Source organism: Cajanus cajan, chromosome 1, assembly GCF_000230855.2.
Source record: "Cajanus cajan strain Asha chromosome 1, NIPB_CcT2T_4, whole genome shotgun sequence".
NCBI classification, from domain to species: Eukaryota; Viridiplantae; Streptophyta; class Magnoliopsida; order Fabales; family Fabaceae; genus Cajanus; species Cajanus cajan.
This window is the reverse complement of record NC_138517.1, coordinates 3,855,625-3,871,710: the sequence shown is the minus strand read 5'-3', so window position 1 is coordinate 3,871,710 and position 16,086 is coordinate 3,855,625. Positions and strand designations below refer to the sequence as shown.

The window sequence follows — 16,086 nt, the reverse complement described above, 5'->3', positions numbered from 1 at the left end:
CACCACTAGGCATATGTTTCAGAACTAGTTTCAAAGGTTATTTTCCAATACCCATGGAACCTTAAATCATGCAAAGGGTGATCAATCCAAAGCAAGCATTAAGAATAGAAACAAACACAACAAAGAATAAAACAACATGTATATATATCATTAAAACCGTAAAGATTACAATAGAGTACGTTGGTTACATCTAACCCCACAAAATGGGTGAAACCACTCACAACAATGAGGGCAAATACAAAAATAGAGATGGAAGAGGAAGTGAAGAACCGAAGGAAAGATCTGCACACGGACGATCCCAAGCCCTGGGAATCCCTTCCGCAGCTCCTGGAGGCGCCCAATGTGAGAATGGGGGAGAAGTCCCCGAAAATGCCTTCAAATACGAGCTTGGGGAGACAAATTAGGGTTCATGCGCCCGACGCATAAGTCTTCGCGCCCGGTGCATGGCCTTCCAATTGCCCTCTGTCTTCAGGACACGCCCGACGCAATTCATATTGCGCCCGGTGCAGTAGCTTCCAGAGGTGAGATGCTCTGTTTTGCTCGCCCGGCGCGGATCACCTTGCGCCCGGCGCATAACCTCTTCTCTGCTCCTTAGCTCCTTTAGTTTCCAATCCTATGGATCTTCAATCCTCAAGTCCCTAGCTAAATACCTGCACAAAAAATGAGGTGTATTAAGGTATTGTTAGCTAAATTTGGGTTAATTATATCTGCACACAAAAAGAACCAAAAAGAGAATAATTATATTGCAATGGTTCAGAAGATGAGTGGAATTCGTTCAATAAGTCTCATCCAAAAAGAGGTAAAATTGAGACTTAACAGACCTCACGCTTGGCGTGGCAAAATCTATGCCCGACCATTTATCAGGTAGAGAGTCTCTACCTAATTTATGCTCGACATCACCTCAACGACACCTGGTGTCACAAAGTCAAAGACTTTCCCATATTCTCACCCTCAATGACATTCAAACTACGTTTGATGTCATCCCACCTCGAGACGAGTCTCTTTCCTTATGCCTGATGCCATTGATCTATGCTCGACATGATTGAGACAAAGGCCTTTAGTTGAAACTATGTTCAACACCATCAAGGTGCGCTCAACATGACATCAGAAATTCGTGAATCCAAACTTCAAAAATCACTTCAATCCACCTTAAATATAGAAAACCCAACACATGAATTACAACCATCACATGCATACACATCTTATAACTCAAAATTCACTAAGAAATAACACATGCAACTCCAAAGGAAATCAAAATCATCAATTAGGCATCACTTTCTCAACCTTCACCAAAACCCCCACCAACACAATCTTCCAAATCCAAAAATTATCCAATTCATGCAATAATTTAGAATCTTACTCACATGCAACCCACCCAATCAGCCAATCATTCATCCTAGCTTCCCTTACCTTAGAATTTCAACCACCTAAATGAAGAAAAGAGGGAGAGGGAAGAAGAAGTAACTCCAAGCTCGACTCTCCTAAGCTCTAATGTTGGAAGAAATCACCAACCACCAACACCTAAGCTTAATGCACCAAAGAGTCTACAAGAAGAGAAGAAGAAGACTAAGAATCTTATACAGATAATTCTCACTAGCAACACCTCGACAAAATATCTCACTTCAAATGCTACACCCGCACGACATTGGGTTTGTTGAAGGACTCAAATGGCAGTTGAATTAATGGGTTCTATGGTGATATTGGTGTTGCGAATATTCTCAAAGCATAATTAGAAGTTACTCGTTGAGGTCTACATTTGGCATGAGAATTGAATTTTACTGATGTAATTAATTTGTGTTTCTGACTCTTTGCATGTTGTGCATTTGAGCACACATGATATCAATGCTTGTCATAGGTATGCTACAATTGTGGAAGACATTAAAGGTTATCTTAAAGAAGATTGGAAATTGGAATTGTTGCACTCCCTATGTGAGGGAAACCATTGTGTAGATTATCTTACAAAGTTAGGACCATTCTTTGGATGTCAAAAACATTTGTACCCACGAGTATCTATGGATAAAATCCGCAATGGGTAGAAAATGAATATTGTAAACAAGTACATGAGAATAATAGGTACAAATATTTTTTTATACTCATATGTTAATAGGAAAGGTACAAATATCATAGTATCAATACTCGCTAATACGTGTACCCGCTAATATTTAATTTATTTAGACATGTATGAATTCAATTTTATTTGAACTTATATAAATTTAATTTTATTTGGACTTATAATAATTAAATATTGTACTTTATTATCTTTTATTTTGGTTTATGTGTAATCATAATATTTTATTTTAACAATTATTGTTTAAACTTTAAACTTATATGATTAAACATTTAAAATCCAGTTTTTAAATTTACTTATTGTTATTAGTATAATTGTGAAGAATATTTCAATTTTAATTTTATAATCTTCAAACTTTTTTTATGTAGATTTTATTTAAGTTTTAATTATGATCTTTAAATTTTTTTATGCAAATTTTTATAACTTTTAAAAGAAAAGAAACTATTACAAAGAATTAAAATACATGGCTAAAATATCTTATTAAGCATGTATCCTTGATTTATATAATACTAATCTCTCAATTTAATTTCACAAGAGAGACCCATTATTTTTTTTTTAATGAATAACACATTAGAATCTTCAAATTAAATATTAATATTCACTTAGTAATTAATCAATACTTAATAATATTCAATTTAAGCTAAATTGACCTTTGCTTCTAGTTAAACACTTTGCGTAGATATTATTGTGTCTTTAATTAAATATATTTATACTTTTCTAATTAATGGACATAACATATAAAAAAACGTTTCTAATAAATATTTGTTCCTAAGCTTTAAATTTCGATCACCAATCTCTACGGTTTAAACTTTTATTCTTAAATATATGTAGTTATGTATCTTTCTCATTTTGTATCACATTTTTTATGAGATTTTATATCAAATTAATTATTTACCCTCTTTAATTAGCTATTAATTTAATCAATCAAAAAATTTAAATTCTTAATTATTTTAATCAATACTTAAATTTATTTAACTAACATTAAGTATGATATATTGGATATTTTCAGATGATCATTAAAATAATATTTTATTCTGAAATTAGATTGCATTATAAATTGCATAAAGTAGTTGTTCCCGTGTTAATGTGTGAATAGAGAGCATAATTTGGCTGTTGTAAGGCATATATATGTCTGAATGGAAAAATAATAATGTGTGGTGGAGAAATTGAATGGTGGCCCCAACCCCAAGGGTTGCATCGACGTAGGTTTGTCACAAAAACTGAAGAAAGGACAATCAATTATATGCATAAAGGGATAGGATTGGACATGTGACCATCCTCACTTCATGGGCCCTCCATGCTTCCACATAGCATATTCTCAAAGCATATTAAGAATATATATATATCAATACAAAAAGTTTATTATTATTATTAGTATTAGAGAAATGTTTTTTTTTCTTCTAAAAAACCAAGTATACTCTGATTTAAAATTAAAGATTAATCTCTCAAGATACTAAATTTATTTAAGAAATTGATATTTTCTGACAATTTCTTTTTCTTTGACTAAACATAGTAAAAGTATGAGGTATTTATTGTTGTTAATAAGGATGACTAATTTTTGTCAAAAATCATGATTATCAAACGAGTAATCTTCTACTAACATAGATAAAATTTGAATTACTGACTAAATTATTAAGAGACAAAGTTATTTGCTAATTATATCACACCTTATTATTAAAAAAATGTTAAGGAGATATTTTTTAATATATATTTTTAAAAATATTTTATTTTATTAATTAAAAATTACAAAATTTTTCGTACCTTATATCTTATACAATATTATCTCTTGATTTTATAAATTTTAATAATTTTAATTGATAGAAAAGAATGTAACAAAAGAGTATAATCAACACAACATTTAATCAAGTGAGATAAATCCTTGATAGCGTTGTTTAGAGTGTATTCCTACTCCCTAGCACTCTTTATTATTGTTGCACAACTCTTCCTTATCTCTGTGGTTTCCTTCTGTAGGATGCTGAGATTTTCGTAAAAGAAGCATTATTATTCAAACATGTATGGTTCAAGGTTTATCTCCAATGATTGCGTAAACAGTTTTTTTTTTATAAGCAAACAAGATTTAAATAATTGGGAGTACAAGGGATACTTCAACCCGTTACAATAGAGTTCAAAACCAAAACAAAAATTATGAGATACACAAACTCAGGTTATAATACTAACTAATATAACTAAAAGAACAATCGGGGACAGAACTAGTGATCCACTTCCATGAACGCAGTTTAATGCTGTCCAACACTTCCTTGCAATCCATAACACCTTGCTGAAAGATAATAACATTCCGATGAAGCCATAGTGACCAGATTACAGAAACCCAAACCACTTGAAAACACTGAGAGCGTTTTTTATATATACCAAGATTCGTCCAATATAGATAGAGAGAAATTAAAGAATTTGGAAGGACCACCGTAACCTCCAACCAATTAGCAACAGCTAACCAAGTATTAAAAGCCATTAGACACATTAGAAAGAGATGAAAAGGGTCTTCGACAAACAGAGAGCAAAGAGAACATAAATTGTTATCCAACTCCACACCACGTATTTGTAACAATGATTTGCACGAGAATGCATTCATGAACACCTGCCAACAGAACACCAAGCACTTGATTGGAGCCTTGCATTTTCAAAGACTTTTTATGACTAGAAAATCTGAGGAATATCTAAGTTCTCCACCCAGCGAGCGCCACAACCAAAGGTACTCACTTTTCACTGAGAATACACCATCCTTATCACAAATGCATCTCCAAGATCTTGCTTAGAAGAGAAAATTTGCAGACCTTGAAGCATTTCCAACAAGGTATTCACACTCCTTACTTCATGGACAAAAGGTTCTCTTCTCCAATTAACCTGCCACACCCACCTAGATCCCTCCCAAGTTCCATTATGCCCAACCATTGACAACGGATCAAAGGCAAAGGAGTACAAACGAGGAAAGACATCCAACAAGCGCAAATCACCTATCCACTTATCCTCCCAAAATTGGCTCGTAGTGCCATCACCAATACAACGTTCAATCTTTTCATCCAACCAAAAATTTCCTTGTTGTAGCACCCACACTATATCCTTCCACCACCAAGAAGCCCTCCTATCCACATTTGAGCACTTAGAAAAGGACTCAATGCACCCATACCTACCATGAAGAACCTTAGCCCACATCATACCTGGAGAAAGCATACACCTCCACACCCATTTCCCCAGTAGTGCCCAATTGAACAATCTGACATCCTTGATTCCTAGTCCACCCTCATCCTTTGACTTACACACCGTTTCCCATTTTACCCAAGAAATCTTTGAGCCATCCTTGACACCTCTCCATAAGAAATTACGTTGGATGGCTACAATTTCCTTAATCACCGAGTTCAGTACTTTAAAATATGACAAAAAATGGATAGGTATTGCATTTAATACTTGATGGCTTACGTAAGCGTAAACAGTGTACAATCACAATCTTTTTTCTCTCTCTCCCCCTAAAAACAAGACAATAGTATGCTTAGGATAATTCAACAGATGTGCAACTTAGTGAAAGAACAAGAAGACAGTATATGCCAAAGCTAGTTTAAGCTTTTTATTAACATACCCAAATAGTGATAATGGGGAGTTGGGGATGAATATTGCTCCCCCTTAAATGCAAATATCAAAATAGATATTATAATGTTATTTTCTGTCATCCCTTTTAATAATCATTTGAAATTGATTTAATGTTTGAAATTCATTGTTAAAATAAGTGTTGATTTTTTTTTTCTAGAATTAAAAAAAAAATTGAGTGTAACAATAGCTAGCCTCATGGTGTGTTCTTTGAGAAAAAACCAAAATTTAACCCCTACAAATTGAGAAGTGATAATAGGAACTTTAAGCTGAATTAAGTGTTGATTATTATTATTTTTATCTATGCTATTGATATAAATTCATAAAATGTTTACGGGAATTTCATCGTGAAAGATAATTTTTCAAATATCTTGAAAATGAATATTTTTTAATAAATTTACTTTCTCACTCTTAATTAATAAATATAAAACGTATAATAAACTTAAATAATGAAAACTAAAACTAAATTTATTTAGACTAAATTTGGGTAAACTTTGAAAAGTAAATGCCAAATAGGAAAATGGTAGGATGGATTTCACACGAATCAACCTAATTGGTCAATGTTTACCACGACTTTTATTTAATCCTACTATGTTCAACTTCTTGTACCCACCTTGATTGGTCATGGGTTTCGCAGTGTTTTTTTCACCACTTTGTATTAAATAGCACTATAAAATGGTGTAAAAAATATAACACAATAAAAAATAATTGTTTAAATATTTTTTTTCTCCTTAAGCATCATCCAAAATTACGTATGCATCGGAATTTCATAAACCGCTGGGATCTTAGTTATTAATTGTTAGTTATTTATAAGATAATTCAAATTAATACGAACACAGAAAAAATATAGAGTATCCAATCCAATATTTAATATTTATTTGATTTAGTGCATAACATAGTATATAACATGAAGTGCAAGATAAGGATTAATAATATATTAATTAATATATAATATTTCGACAGATTTATCAAATCGTGGAACGATTTTAGTCTTTCAAATTTTAGTTTCTCAAGTATTATATTGATACAATTTTAATTTTTAATTAAGTAATTTTAGTCTTTTGGTATTAGAATTGTGTATTTTAGTTATTCAAATATCATAATTATATATTTTATTTACCTATTTAAGTTATATTCTTACTAATTTTAATATAATATATATATATATATATATATATATATCATCTAGTATATGAATAAAAATTATAATATACATAATTTAAATAGTTAAAAAATTGTATATTATGATATTTGAAAAATTAAAATTAATCAATTAAAATTTAGAAAACCAAAATCATATAATTATTATACTTAAAAATTAAATTGCTTTAACACCAAAATGCACAACTATACTTGATGACCAAAAATTCAATTAAGATAAAAAAAAAATTACATAACTCAAAACATACTATAGATATCAAGAAGCTTGGATAAAGCAGTAAGTGAGTCTAGAAAAAAAGTTGATAATCATTAGCTTCGGCCTTTTAGTTCAAACAACATAACTTGATTTTCAAATAGTATCATTAATTTTGATTTTTTTTTACAATCACGACAACGTAAATAAAATTTAAGATCTCGTGTGCAATTTTTCAAATCCTTCTTTAGACCGATCCTAATATATAATATCACTTTTAAAATGTATATAAAAGAATAAACCCAAAATAGTATTACATGTGATGTCTCTTATATCTTTAAGAATGAGGTTTTTGTTAGAAATATATTATATATATTTAGGAATCATATAAGAGTAGTATATAATAATCAATTTTTTAACTATTTAAAGTATTAGTTTATATCAATTATATTATATCTATGCCCCCGTATTATCTATATAGACATCCAATAGTTTTAGAGAAAAAAAAAAAAAAGACTAACACACTTGCAATATAAAATAGTTTTACGTAGCTGTTTTCTTTAATTTTAAGTTGTGTATATCAAATGCCAACCAGGCCCAACAGTTTTTTGTTACAGACTAGTCGTAGTTACAGCCCATCCTCTAGGCCCAAAACAACAAACAAGCTGAAAGTTCCTCACGTAGTCACGTTCCCATGATGATTAAAAATAAATGTTAGCAGATGATAAACACACCTCTACTCTCGTATAAATACACCTCCTTTTAAAAAAAAAAAATATAAAATATCTAAATTACCCTTAAAAAAAATGAAATTCTTAAATTTACACCCCTTCACCGTACCCGCACCCCCTTTCCCCTTCCCCGCACCCCTCCGGGCCCCGCCGGGAAGACGCCGCTCCACATTGCGGCGGAGATGGTGTCGCCGGACATGGTGGCCGTGCTGCTGGACCACCACGCGGACCCTAATGTGAGAACCGTGGATGGGGTCACACCTTTGGACATCCTCAGAACCCTAACCTCGGATTTCCTCTTCAAGGGGACTGTCCCGGGTTTGTCCCACATCAAGCCCAACAAGCTGAGGCTGTGCTTGGAGCTTGTTCAATCCGCGGCTCTTGTGATGTCGCGAGAAGAAGGCAATGCCAACAACAACAACAATGCTCCTTCTTCCGTGGCACCCATCTACCCTTCACCTATGAACGAGGACCACAACAGCAGTAGCAGCAGCGGCAACAACAACAACAACATTGGTAACCTCAACTTGGATTCAAGGTTGGTGTATCTCAACCTCGGCGCCACCGCTCCAATGAGTTCCAGGTTGGACAGTGGTGAGGACGAGAGAGAAGCCATGAACTGCTTCTTTCCAGCACCGTCAAATGAGACACAGGAAATCCTAACAACATTACCAGTGGGTATTGGCGTTTTCGGCGGCATGTTCTTTGTTACATTTCCTACCTAGAGACATGGAATTGGCTTCCCCCTTTCAACAAATTAATTGTCAAATTCTCGTTTATACTCATCTTTGTTACCGATTTAAATAATTTAATTGATCAAGTCTTGTGTTTCGAACAAATTACATCAAAACTCATTATTTAAATCGTATATTATTCAATTTAATTTTTTCCCCAATACTTTCGTTTAATGTATTGAAATCTAAACCTAGCTTAAACTTAGCACTAGAAGGACTTCCCCATCAATCCTTTATTTAGAAGTTAGAAAATAAGCACTATCTTGATCACGCAAGCAATATGTTATGCCAAGTTTTTCTTTTAATATAGAATTGATTGCTTGAGCAACTTTTCAGCGAATTGAACCTCACCTTTAACAACCAGGTTGGACAGTGGTGAAGGCGAGAGAGAAGCTATTATTTATTATATATTGCGGGGAAGGGGGAAGGGGAAGGGGGGGTGTGGGGTGAGGGGAAGGGGGATGCGGGGAAGAAGATGTAAATTTAGGAATTTTATTTTTTTTAAGGGTAATTTAGATATTTTTTACATATTTTTTAAAAAAAGGGGTGTGTTTATACAAGAGTGGATGTGTGTTTATCATCTGCCATAAATGTTTTCTCTTAATTTTAGTGCGCGTTTAATTCAACATCTTTGTGTGAAAGAATAGTTGATTTTTTTAATTTTTTTTTAATCCTTCCACAGGTATCTCCCAACTTACTAAGTCAGAAATTAATTTCGTGGAACAGAATAGTTGCTTGTTAAACATGTAGAAGCAGATTTACTGAAACCCTTGCTTTTTAGGCAAATCAACGTCCAAAGACTGGCAATATCATGGTGCTGATCAACCTAACGTTAATTGATCTACAAATGGCAAACCCATTTTACAGGTGAAAGCAAAATTCTAGTATCACCAAAACTTTTTTGGCTATTTTAAATTTTATAGAAACACTCGGGACTTGAAAGCAAATATAATAGTTCGTATTTTGTAGTTGAGTGCTGACAACTGTCTCTAACACTATATAATATGTTAACAATTTAAAATTTATTAAAAACTATAAAATCATGTCTGAAGTTACTAAATAAGAAATGAGAATCACAAAAAATTGTAATTACTAATGGAATTTAAGTCAATAATAAAGAATACTAACATTTCTCTTTATAGTATATCCATGTTATCAGATAGATATGAGCAAAGAGTATTTCAATGTGATGCTATTTCTTTAAAGAAAAAAGTCATGGCAAAATGTGAACTTTGATAGCATTGTAACAAGTATATGGACCTCAGATAAGAGCATGTTTGGAGTTGTTCACAAAGGATTTCATCCATGGCAAAGTCTGAAACATAGGGCTGTTCACCATCTTCACTAATTGCAGGCAAAAAAGATACCAGTTCAATCATTACTCCTATGCTATATACATATCAGTGATGTCAAAGAGATGGCAATAATACTCAGGATTTTTGTAAAGTACAACGCTGTTGGTTTTGACTTCACGGTGGATAATTTTGGTAAACCATCCTAGTATGGTTACTAAATGAGATAAAAATTATTTGAAGTGCAATTTATATGGGAATATATAAATGGTGTAACTGCAGTTAGATAAAGATTTATGAACTAAACATAAAAAGAAAAAAAAAAAAAAGAGAAAACGGTTAGAAGAAAACAATATGATGCCTATTGTCTGACATATATGATCAATGGTGAAACAATCATATAAAGCGAAGTCCAGAAGCAAGTTTGTTAAGTTACAATTTAATAGATAATCACTATGACACAACACAAAGAAAGAGGTGGATAAGAAAATTTGATTAAAAAGAAAACATGTATAAAAGCTGTCAACTGGTTACTCCTTTTATTTTATCTATATTGTTAACTTCCCTTATTATTGCTATAAGACACGATTTTACTAATAAAGAGGAGGAAGAGAAGAATAATGTTTCAATTAATGTAATGAAATTCAGAGATGGTTACCAATATTTGGTCTTTTCTTCTACATTTAGAACATATTCAATGCATTTACACTTAACATGCAATATCAGGTTTATAATGCTATTAAACCACGTTGAACGATCTAGTAAAATACAACCTAAATCGTCAGGTAAGATACAGCAAGTAGTCTCGTGGCTAGATCAGAACCTCCTTCCAAACCTACTCCACCTTCACACCATTTTAACAATGATGCAGGGTCAACCTGAAATTACTATACTGCAGCAAAATACCATCTCAGTTCAACCAAAATCCAATTACTAGTCCACAAACCAAAAGAATATTTTGGCAGAATTGGGCATGTTGGTAGCCTGAATAAAGACTATGTTATCTGGCTGAATCCCCATGTTCCTTTACTTATGCCCTCTAGTGTCTCTAGCACCTGTTTCATTGATGGTCTGAACTCCTTGGGACACTGCACACACTGAAATGCTAACTCTGCCACAGCTGTTACCATTTCCATCATGTTTTTGTCAGAAGCAAGCCAAAAGCTTGGATCCACTACCGCATTTAATTCCTGGTTTAAGATTTTTCTCTTTGCAAACTGTGCAAGAGTAACATAATCGGTGCCTACCATTGAACCTGGAGGATTGGATGATATGAGTTCAAACAAGACCACCCCAAAGCTAAAGACATCACTTTTGTCACTGACCCTTCCAGATTCATAATAGTCAGGATCCATGTAAGCTCGAGTTCCTACTGGAATAGTTGAAACATGAGTAACATGATCTGGCAGAGACCGTGATAGTCCAAAATCTGCAACTTTAACAGTAAAATTTTCATCCAACAGAATATTACTTCCTTTTACATCACGGTGGATGATACCTGAGTCATGAAGATATACCAAAGCAGTTGCAGTTTCAATGGCAATATTCAATCTAGCCTGCCATGGTAGTTTACCACTGGAAGATTCGTGAAGATGTTTGGAAAGAGTGCCATTGGAGATGTACTCGTACACTAGCATGAGTTTGTTGCTATGGTGAGAAGTGCGGCCATAAAGTGAAACTAGATTTTGATGGTGCAGGAGACTTAAGATTTCAGTTTCTTTCAAGAATTGCTTAATGGTCTCTTCTGTGTCGTTCTCATCATGGAAACATTTTATTGCAACCTCTCGCCCATCTTGTAGTTTTCCTAATACAATAGCATGGCATCAAACAAACATAGACACATGCATATTTCTTACAGGAAACATTAATTGAAAATATGTTTACTAATTACCCTCTTACCATAGTACACGCTGCCATACCCTCCCTTTCCAAGGCAAGTGTTAAAATTGTCAGTAGCTTCTTGAAGTTCAGCATGGTGGAAGATTTTCAAAGCTGAGATTATTAGACATGAATATAACCTTTTTTATATATCCAGTCTTTTGACACCAAAAATGCATAAAAGCTAGAAACCATGAGAGAGGAAAGGGATAAAAGATGGTTTTGTTATACCTTTTGTTTTTGAGTTTGTTTCATATCTCCCTTGCTTTATTCCATTGAGAATCTCTACCACCTGCTCCATGTCTGGCCTTGATTGTTGTGGACATTGCATGCAAAAAAGTGCAAGCTTGGCTGTGGCAGTCATCATTCGCTTGATCTGAAGGTTTGATTGGAATCCAAGACTTGGATCGAACAGCTCCAGCAAAGCTTGGTTTTCAATTTTTCTGTGTAAAAGGGAAGCAATATTATCCTCTTCATTCAAAACCCAATATTTTGCCAGATTCGATGATAGAAGCTCACACAACACCACCCCAAAGCTATAAACATCATTTTTTACACTAAGTTGGCCTTTTGTCAAATACTCTGGGTCTATATAACCACATGACCCTACTCTATCACTAGTAACATGGGTGCCATTGACAGGAACTCCATCTGGAAGTTTCCGTGATAAATGAAGGTTAGCAACTTTAGCACAAAAGTTAACATCTAGGAGAATATTTCTGGACTTCACATTACGATGGATGATGCCATAATAGTGAAGATAGTCCAATGCATTTGCAATATCAATGGCTATATCCAATCGTGTAAGCCAAGTTAGTGTATTGTTTACAGCCCTTTCACTTTGTAGATGAGCAGCAAGGTTGCCATTGACTAGGTATTCATGCACCAGCAGAGATTCCTCGTGATGAGAAGTACACCCATAAATTGACACAATATTTTTGTGAGGCAAGTAATTTAGGATAACAGTTTCATTGACAAACTGTTGTAATGTGTAGCGCTTGTCTTCTTTGAAGCGTTGGACTATAATCTCACGTCCATCATCAAGTTTTCCTAAAACAAGGTAAACAATCAGAAGAAAATATTCTATGCAAAAGCATGAGGTATAGACCTTTTACTCCTATAATTGTTTTTCATGCTAATCAAAATTATAGTTTTACTCAGGTATTTAATGCAAATTGAAATCTTAGTCTTTATTGCGTGAATTACTACGGTAAAATTCTAATTTTAATTAAAGAACAGTGCTCAAAACACATATAAAAGGCTGCAGCCTAGTCTCTTACCGTGATATTCAATGGCTGAGCCTCTCTTTCCAAGGCAATGCAATTGATCAAAATTATTTGTGGCTTTTGCAAGTTCCTTGTAGGGGAAGATTCGCCACTTCAACTTACTGCACTTTGGAATTGTGTCAGAAGATGGACTAGTGAAGCAGCACTCAAAGAGAGCACACCTCAATCTCATGAGGTAATTACCTAACGTTGCAGGGTCGTTGTGATGCTGAGTGTAAGTGAGGTAAAATGTGGCTGATCAGAATTGCAAATTTCTCTGCATATTAAATTCTATAGCGTCTAATTCCTGTTCAAATAAGATCAAAGAATTAAAATTTAGGTAGAATAAGATGAAAAGTGCGTGGACCAACTAACATAAAATGGGGGTTTTCCAGACGGTAACCCTATGATACGACTGGGTATATGACAACTATTGTACATGGATAAATGAAAGTTTACTAGTTAATCAATCCCATGTCAGCTGATCCATGAATGATATGTAAATCAGGTGGAACAAGGGGTAGAAGTTACCAAACAAGTAAAATTAACTACAAGAGAATAGGTAGGATTACCAAAAAATTACACCCCGTAAAGGAAACTTTTTTAGTACTACTCGAGTATATATTCCTTCCTTTAAAATAAAAATACCTGTTTTTCAGTTGAAACCATAAGTATTCTTAGGAGGAGGCAATCAAGTCAGATGGGACTAATTGCTAATGTTTTAAAACAGTTGCATACTTATAACTCAAACCGGACACCAGTAATTCAGTTGAAATACTCGCAAACCAGCATATTCATGTGATTGGTAAATAACAATACCTGTCTTTAAATGGTTATTCCTGTTTTTTAAGTAGAAACCATGAGGAAGTATTCTTCAGTTGAGGCAATCAAGTTAGATACGAGTTTATTTGAATGCAAAAGTTTCTTTACTGAAAAAACTCTTTATAGTACAGAAGTTGTTAAAAGCTTTTCTAAGCTTTTATCAAACAGGCTTTAAGCGAGCAAGTTTCCTTTTTGAGTGGTAAAGTATGTAAAGCAGTTGCATACTCATAGCTCAAATTTGAGACCACTTATTAAGTTGAAATATCCTGAAATCAGCTTATTGATGCGTTAGGTAATTAACAACAATGCCTGTCTTTAAATGGTTATTTTTCTTCTAATTAAAAAAAAATGTTTGAAACAAAAATAAGATTAGGTTACCAAATAAGGAAAGTTAACTTGAATGGAGTAAGTTACAAAAAGAATTAGATGAAGAATGTGAGTTATACAAAAGAATTGGTCAGAATTATTAAGTATATAGCACAAATTAAGACGAGGTTGCTTAGTTCTTACCTAGTGTAGAACAAAGAATCCCATGAAAGAGAGGGTACCCCAGCACTTTTTGGACGATGAATTAGCCGTTTCAAACAATGCTCTCAGATATTGTGGAACATTGACAGAGGTAAGATCGTTGTTGAATGAGTGTTGGTTGTTGTATGAAGTTAATTGAAGATGAAGAAGAATTAAGATGAATGAATTTTAATTGAGAACAAAAGGGTGGCACTGAAAAGGAAAGAATGAAGAAGGAGCAGTGAGAGAAGTGAGAAAAAGAAAGGAAGGAAAATGGAAGAAGCACAAAAACACGGCTCTGGAGAAATTCGAAAACATGGGAAAGTCTGGCAAGTGTAAATCTAAATGTCAACTTTTTATTGTTTTTTATGAACGATATATTTTTAACAGTGTTAATCACCTGTACCAGTAAAATTTTTTTACATTGACAATTAATTATATATCTTAATTATACCATGTCACTAGTAAAAGTAAATATATTTACAGTAACATAACACAATTAAGAGATATAATTAGTTATCAGTATAAAAAAAACTTTATACTAGCAGTGTATAGGTGATTAACTCTTTCGAATGTATTACATTTTATAAAATTATAATTTTTTTTAACAAATCATCTATTTATAGTCTTTTTAATATATAAAATGACAAAAAAGAATATAATACTTTCATGACTATTAAATTAAAAATTAATGACATATGTCTCAAACTAAACATTATTATTTACTTAATAATTAATGAAAATATAATAATATTTAGTTTGATTGAAAATTTTATTTAATGACAAAGATTATGAGAAATCTATGAGCGAGAGCATCACTAATGTCAAAAAATTTCATTGAGTTAGATATGTCCACAAATCATCAATTTAATCTTAGTCCTTAACTTATATCCTCACTTTTATATTATGTTTAAAATAATAAAATTATATGTGTAATTTTTAAGAATTAAATAATATGAATTTATTTATTAAATTTATACATTTTATAAATATTTATAGAACATAAATAATTTATCAACAAGTAGATGAATATAATTATAAAAAAATATAATAAGGATCAATTTAATAATTTTTCAATATTTATAAAATTTTTTACTATAGTTTTTAATGTTTGATAAGTTATTTATATAATTCTCTCACTTTAAATAAACATTTAAGAAAGAGAGTAATATGAAATTGATGATTTTTTAAAATATGAATAAGTATTAAATAATATATACACTGGAAAAAATCCCACTTCAATAAAATAATCTCTATAATAATGATTTTGAAAGTTATAACAAGGACGAGTCTTTATTAGTTGATAATATATTTATTTATATTGTCTATATATGCCTGTTAAATTATTAAAAGTAAAAATATACTTTTCGTCCCTTATATTATTTATTAGATTCAACTTAGTCTTATTTTAATTAATTGAATCAATTTAGTCTCACATCTTTAAAATGTATATCAATGTTTGATTTTTCGTCTCTTTTGTTTAAATACTTAACGAATATGACACGTGTCATGCTGTCATGCTACATGTCATGACAACATGACACGTGTCAAATTTGTTAAGTATTTAAATGGAAGAAACGAAAAATCAAACATTGAGATATATTTTAAAGATGTTAGACTAAATTAATTCAATTAATTAAAGTGAGACTAAATTGATACTAATAAATAATATAAAGGACGAAAAATATATTTTTGTAATTATTAAAACATTATACTTTCCCCTTTTTATGCACCATTTTTTTTTGTGCATTCTCCCCTATTAAAATGTGAATACATTTTATGTGTTAGTTTATTTTATTATAGACAAGTCTTTTAGTAATATTTTTTTTCCATTG

General features: G+C 32.3%; 2 protein-coding genes across 5 annotated transcripts; both read right to left on the bottom strand.

Annotated features, from left to right (window-relative positions):
• Window positions 1-4,241: 4,241 nt before the first annotated feature.
• Window positions 4,242-5,239, bottom strand: LOC145955465 (uncharacterized). The gene is made up of 2 exons (XM_083070256.1): window positions 4,805-5,239; window positions 4,242-4,664 (listed from the first exon to the last, which is right to left on the bottom strand). Exons 1-2 carry the CDS (start codon window positions 5,237-5,239, stop codon window positions 4,242-4,244), a joined length of 858 nt encoding a protein of 285 aa, XP_082926382.1.
• A 5,146-nt stretch (window positions 5,240-10,385) lies between these two features.
• Window positions 10,386-14,582, bottom strand: LOC109788899 (LEAF RUST 10 DISEASE-RESISTANCE LOCUS RECEPTOR-LIKE PROTEIN KINASE-like 1.4). 4 transcript variants are annotated; one of them, XM_083073095.1, is made up of 6 exons: window positions 14,255-14,581; window positions 12,938-13,229; window positions 11,889-12,707; window positions 11,679-11,771; window positions 11,278-11,583; window positions 10,386-11,151 (listed from the first exon to the last, which is right to left on the bottom strand). In XM_083073095.1, the coding sequence occupies exons 2-6, from the start codon at window positions 13,113-13,115 to the stop codon at window positions 10,775-10,777; spliced, it is 1,773 nt and encodes a 590-aa protein (XP_082929221.1). In that variant the 5' UTR covers window positions 13,116-13,229; window positions 14,255-14,581; the 3' UTR covers window positions 10,386-10,774. The 4 variants fall into 4 exon arrangements, with proteins under 4 accessions (XP_082929221.1, XP_082929217.1, XP_082929214.1 ...); XM_083073091.1 differs by having other exon boundaries at window positions 10,386-11,571; window positions 14,255-14,582; XM_083073088.1 differs by having other exon boundaries at window positions 10,386-11,583.
• Between the last annotated feature and the right edge of the window lie 1,504 nt (window positions 14,583-16,086).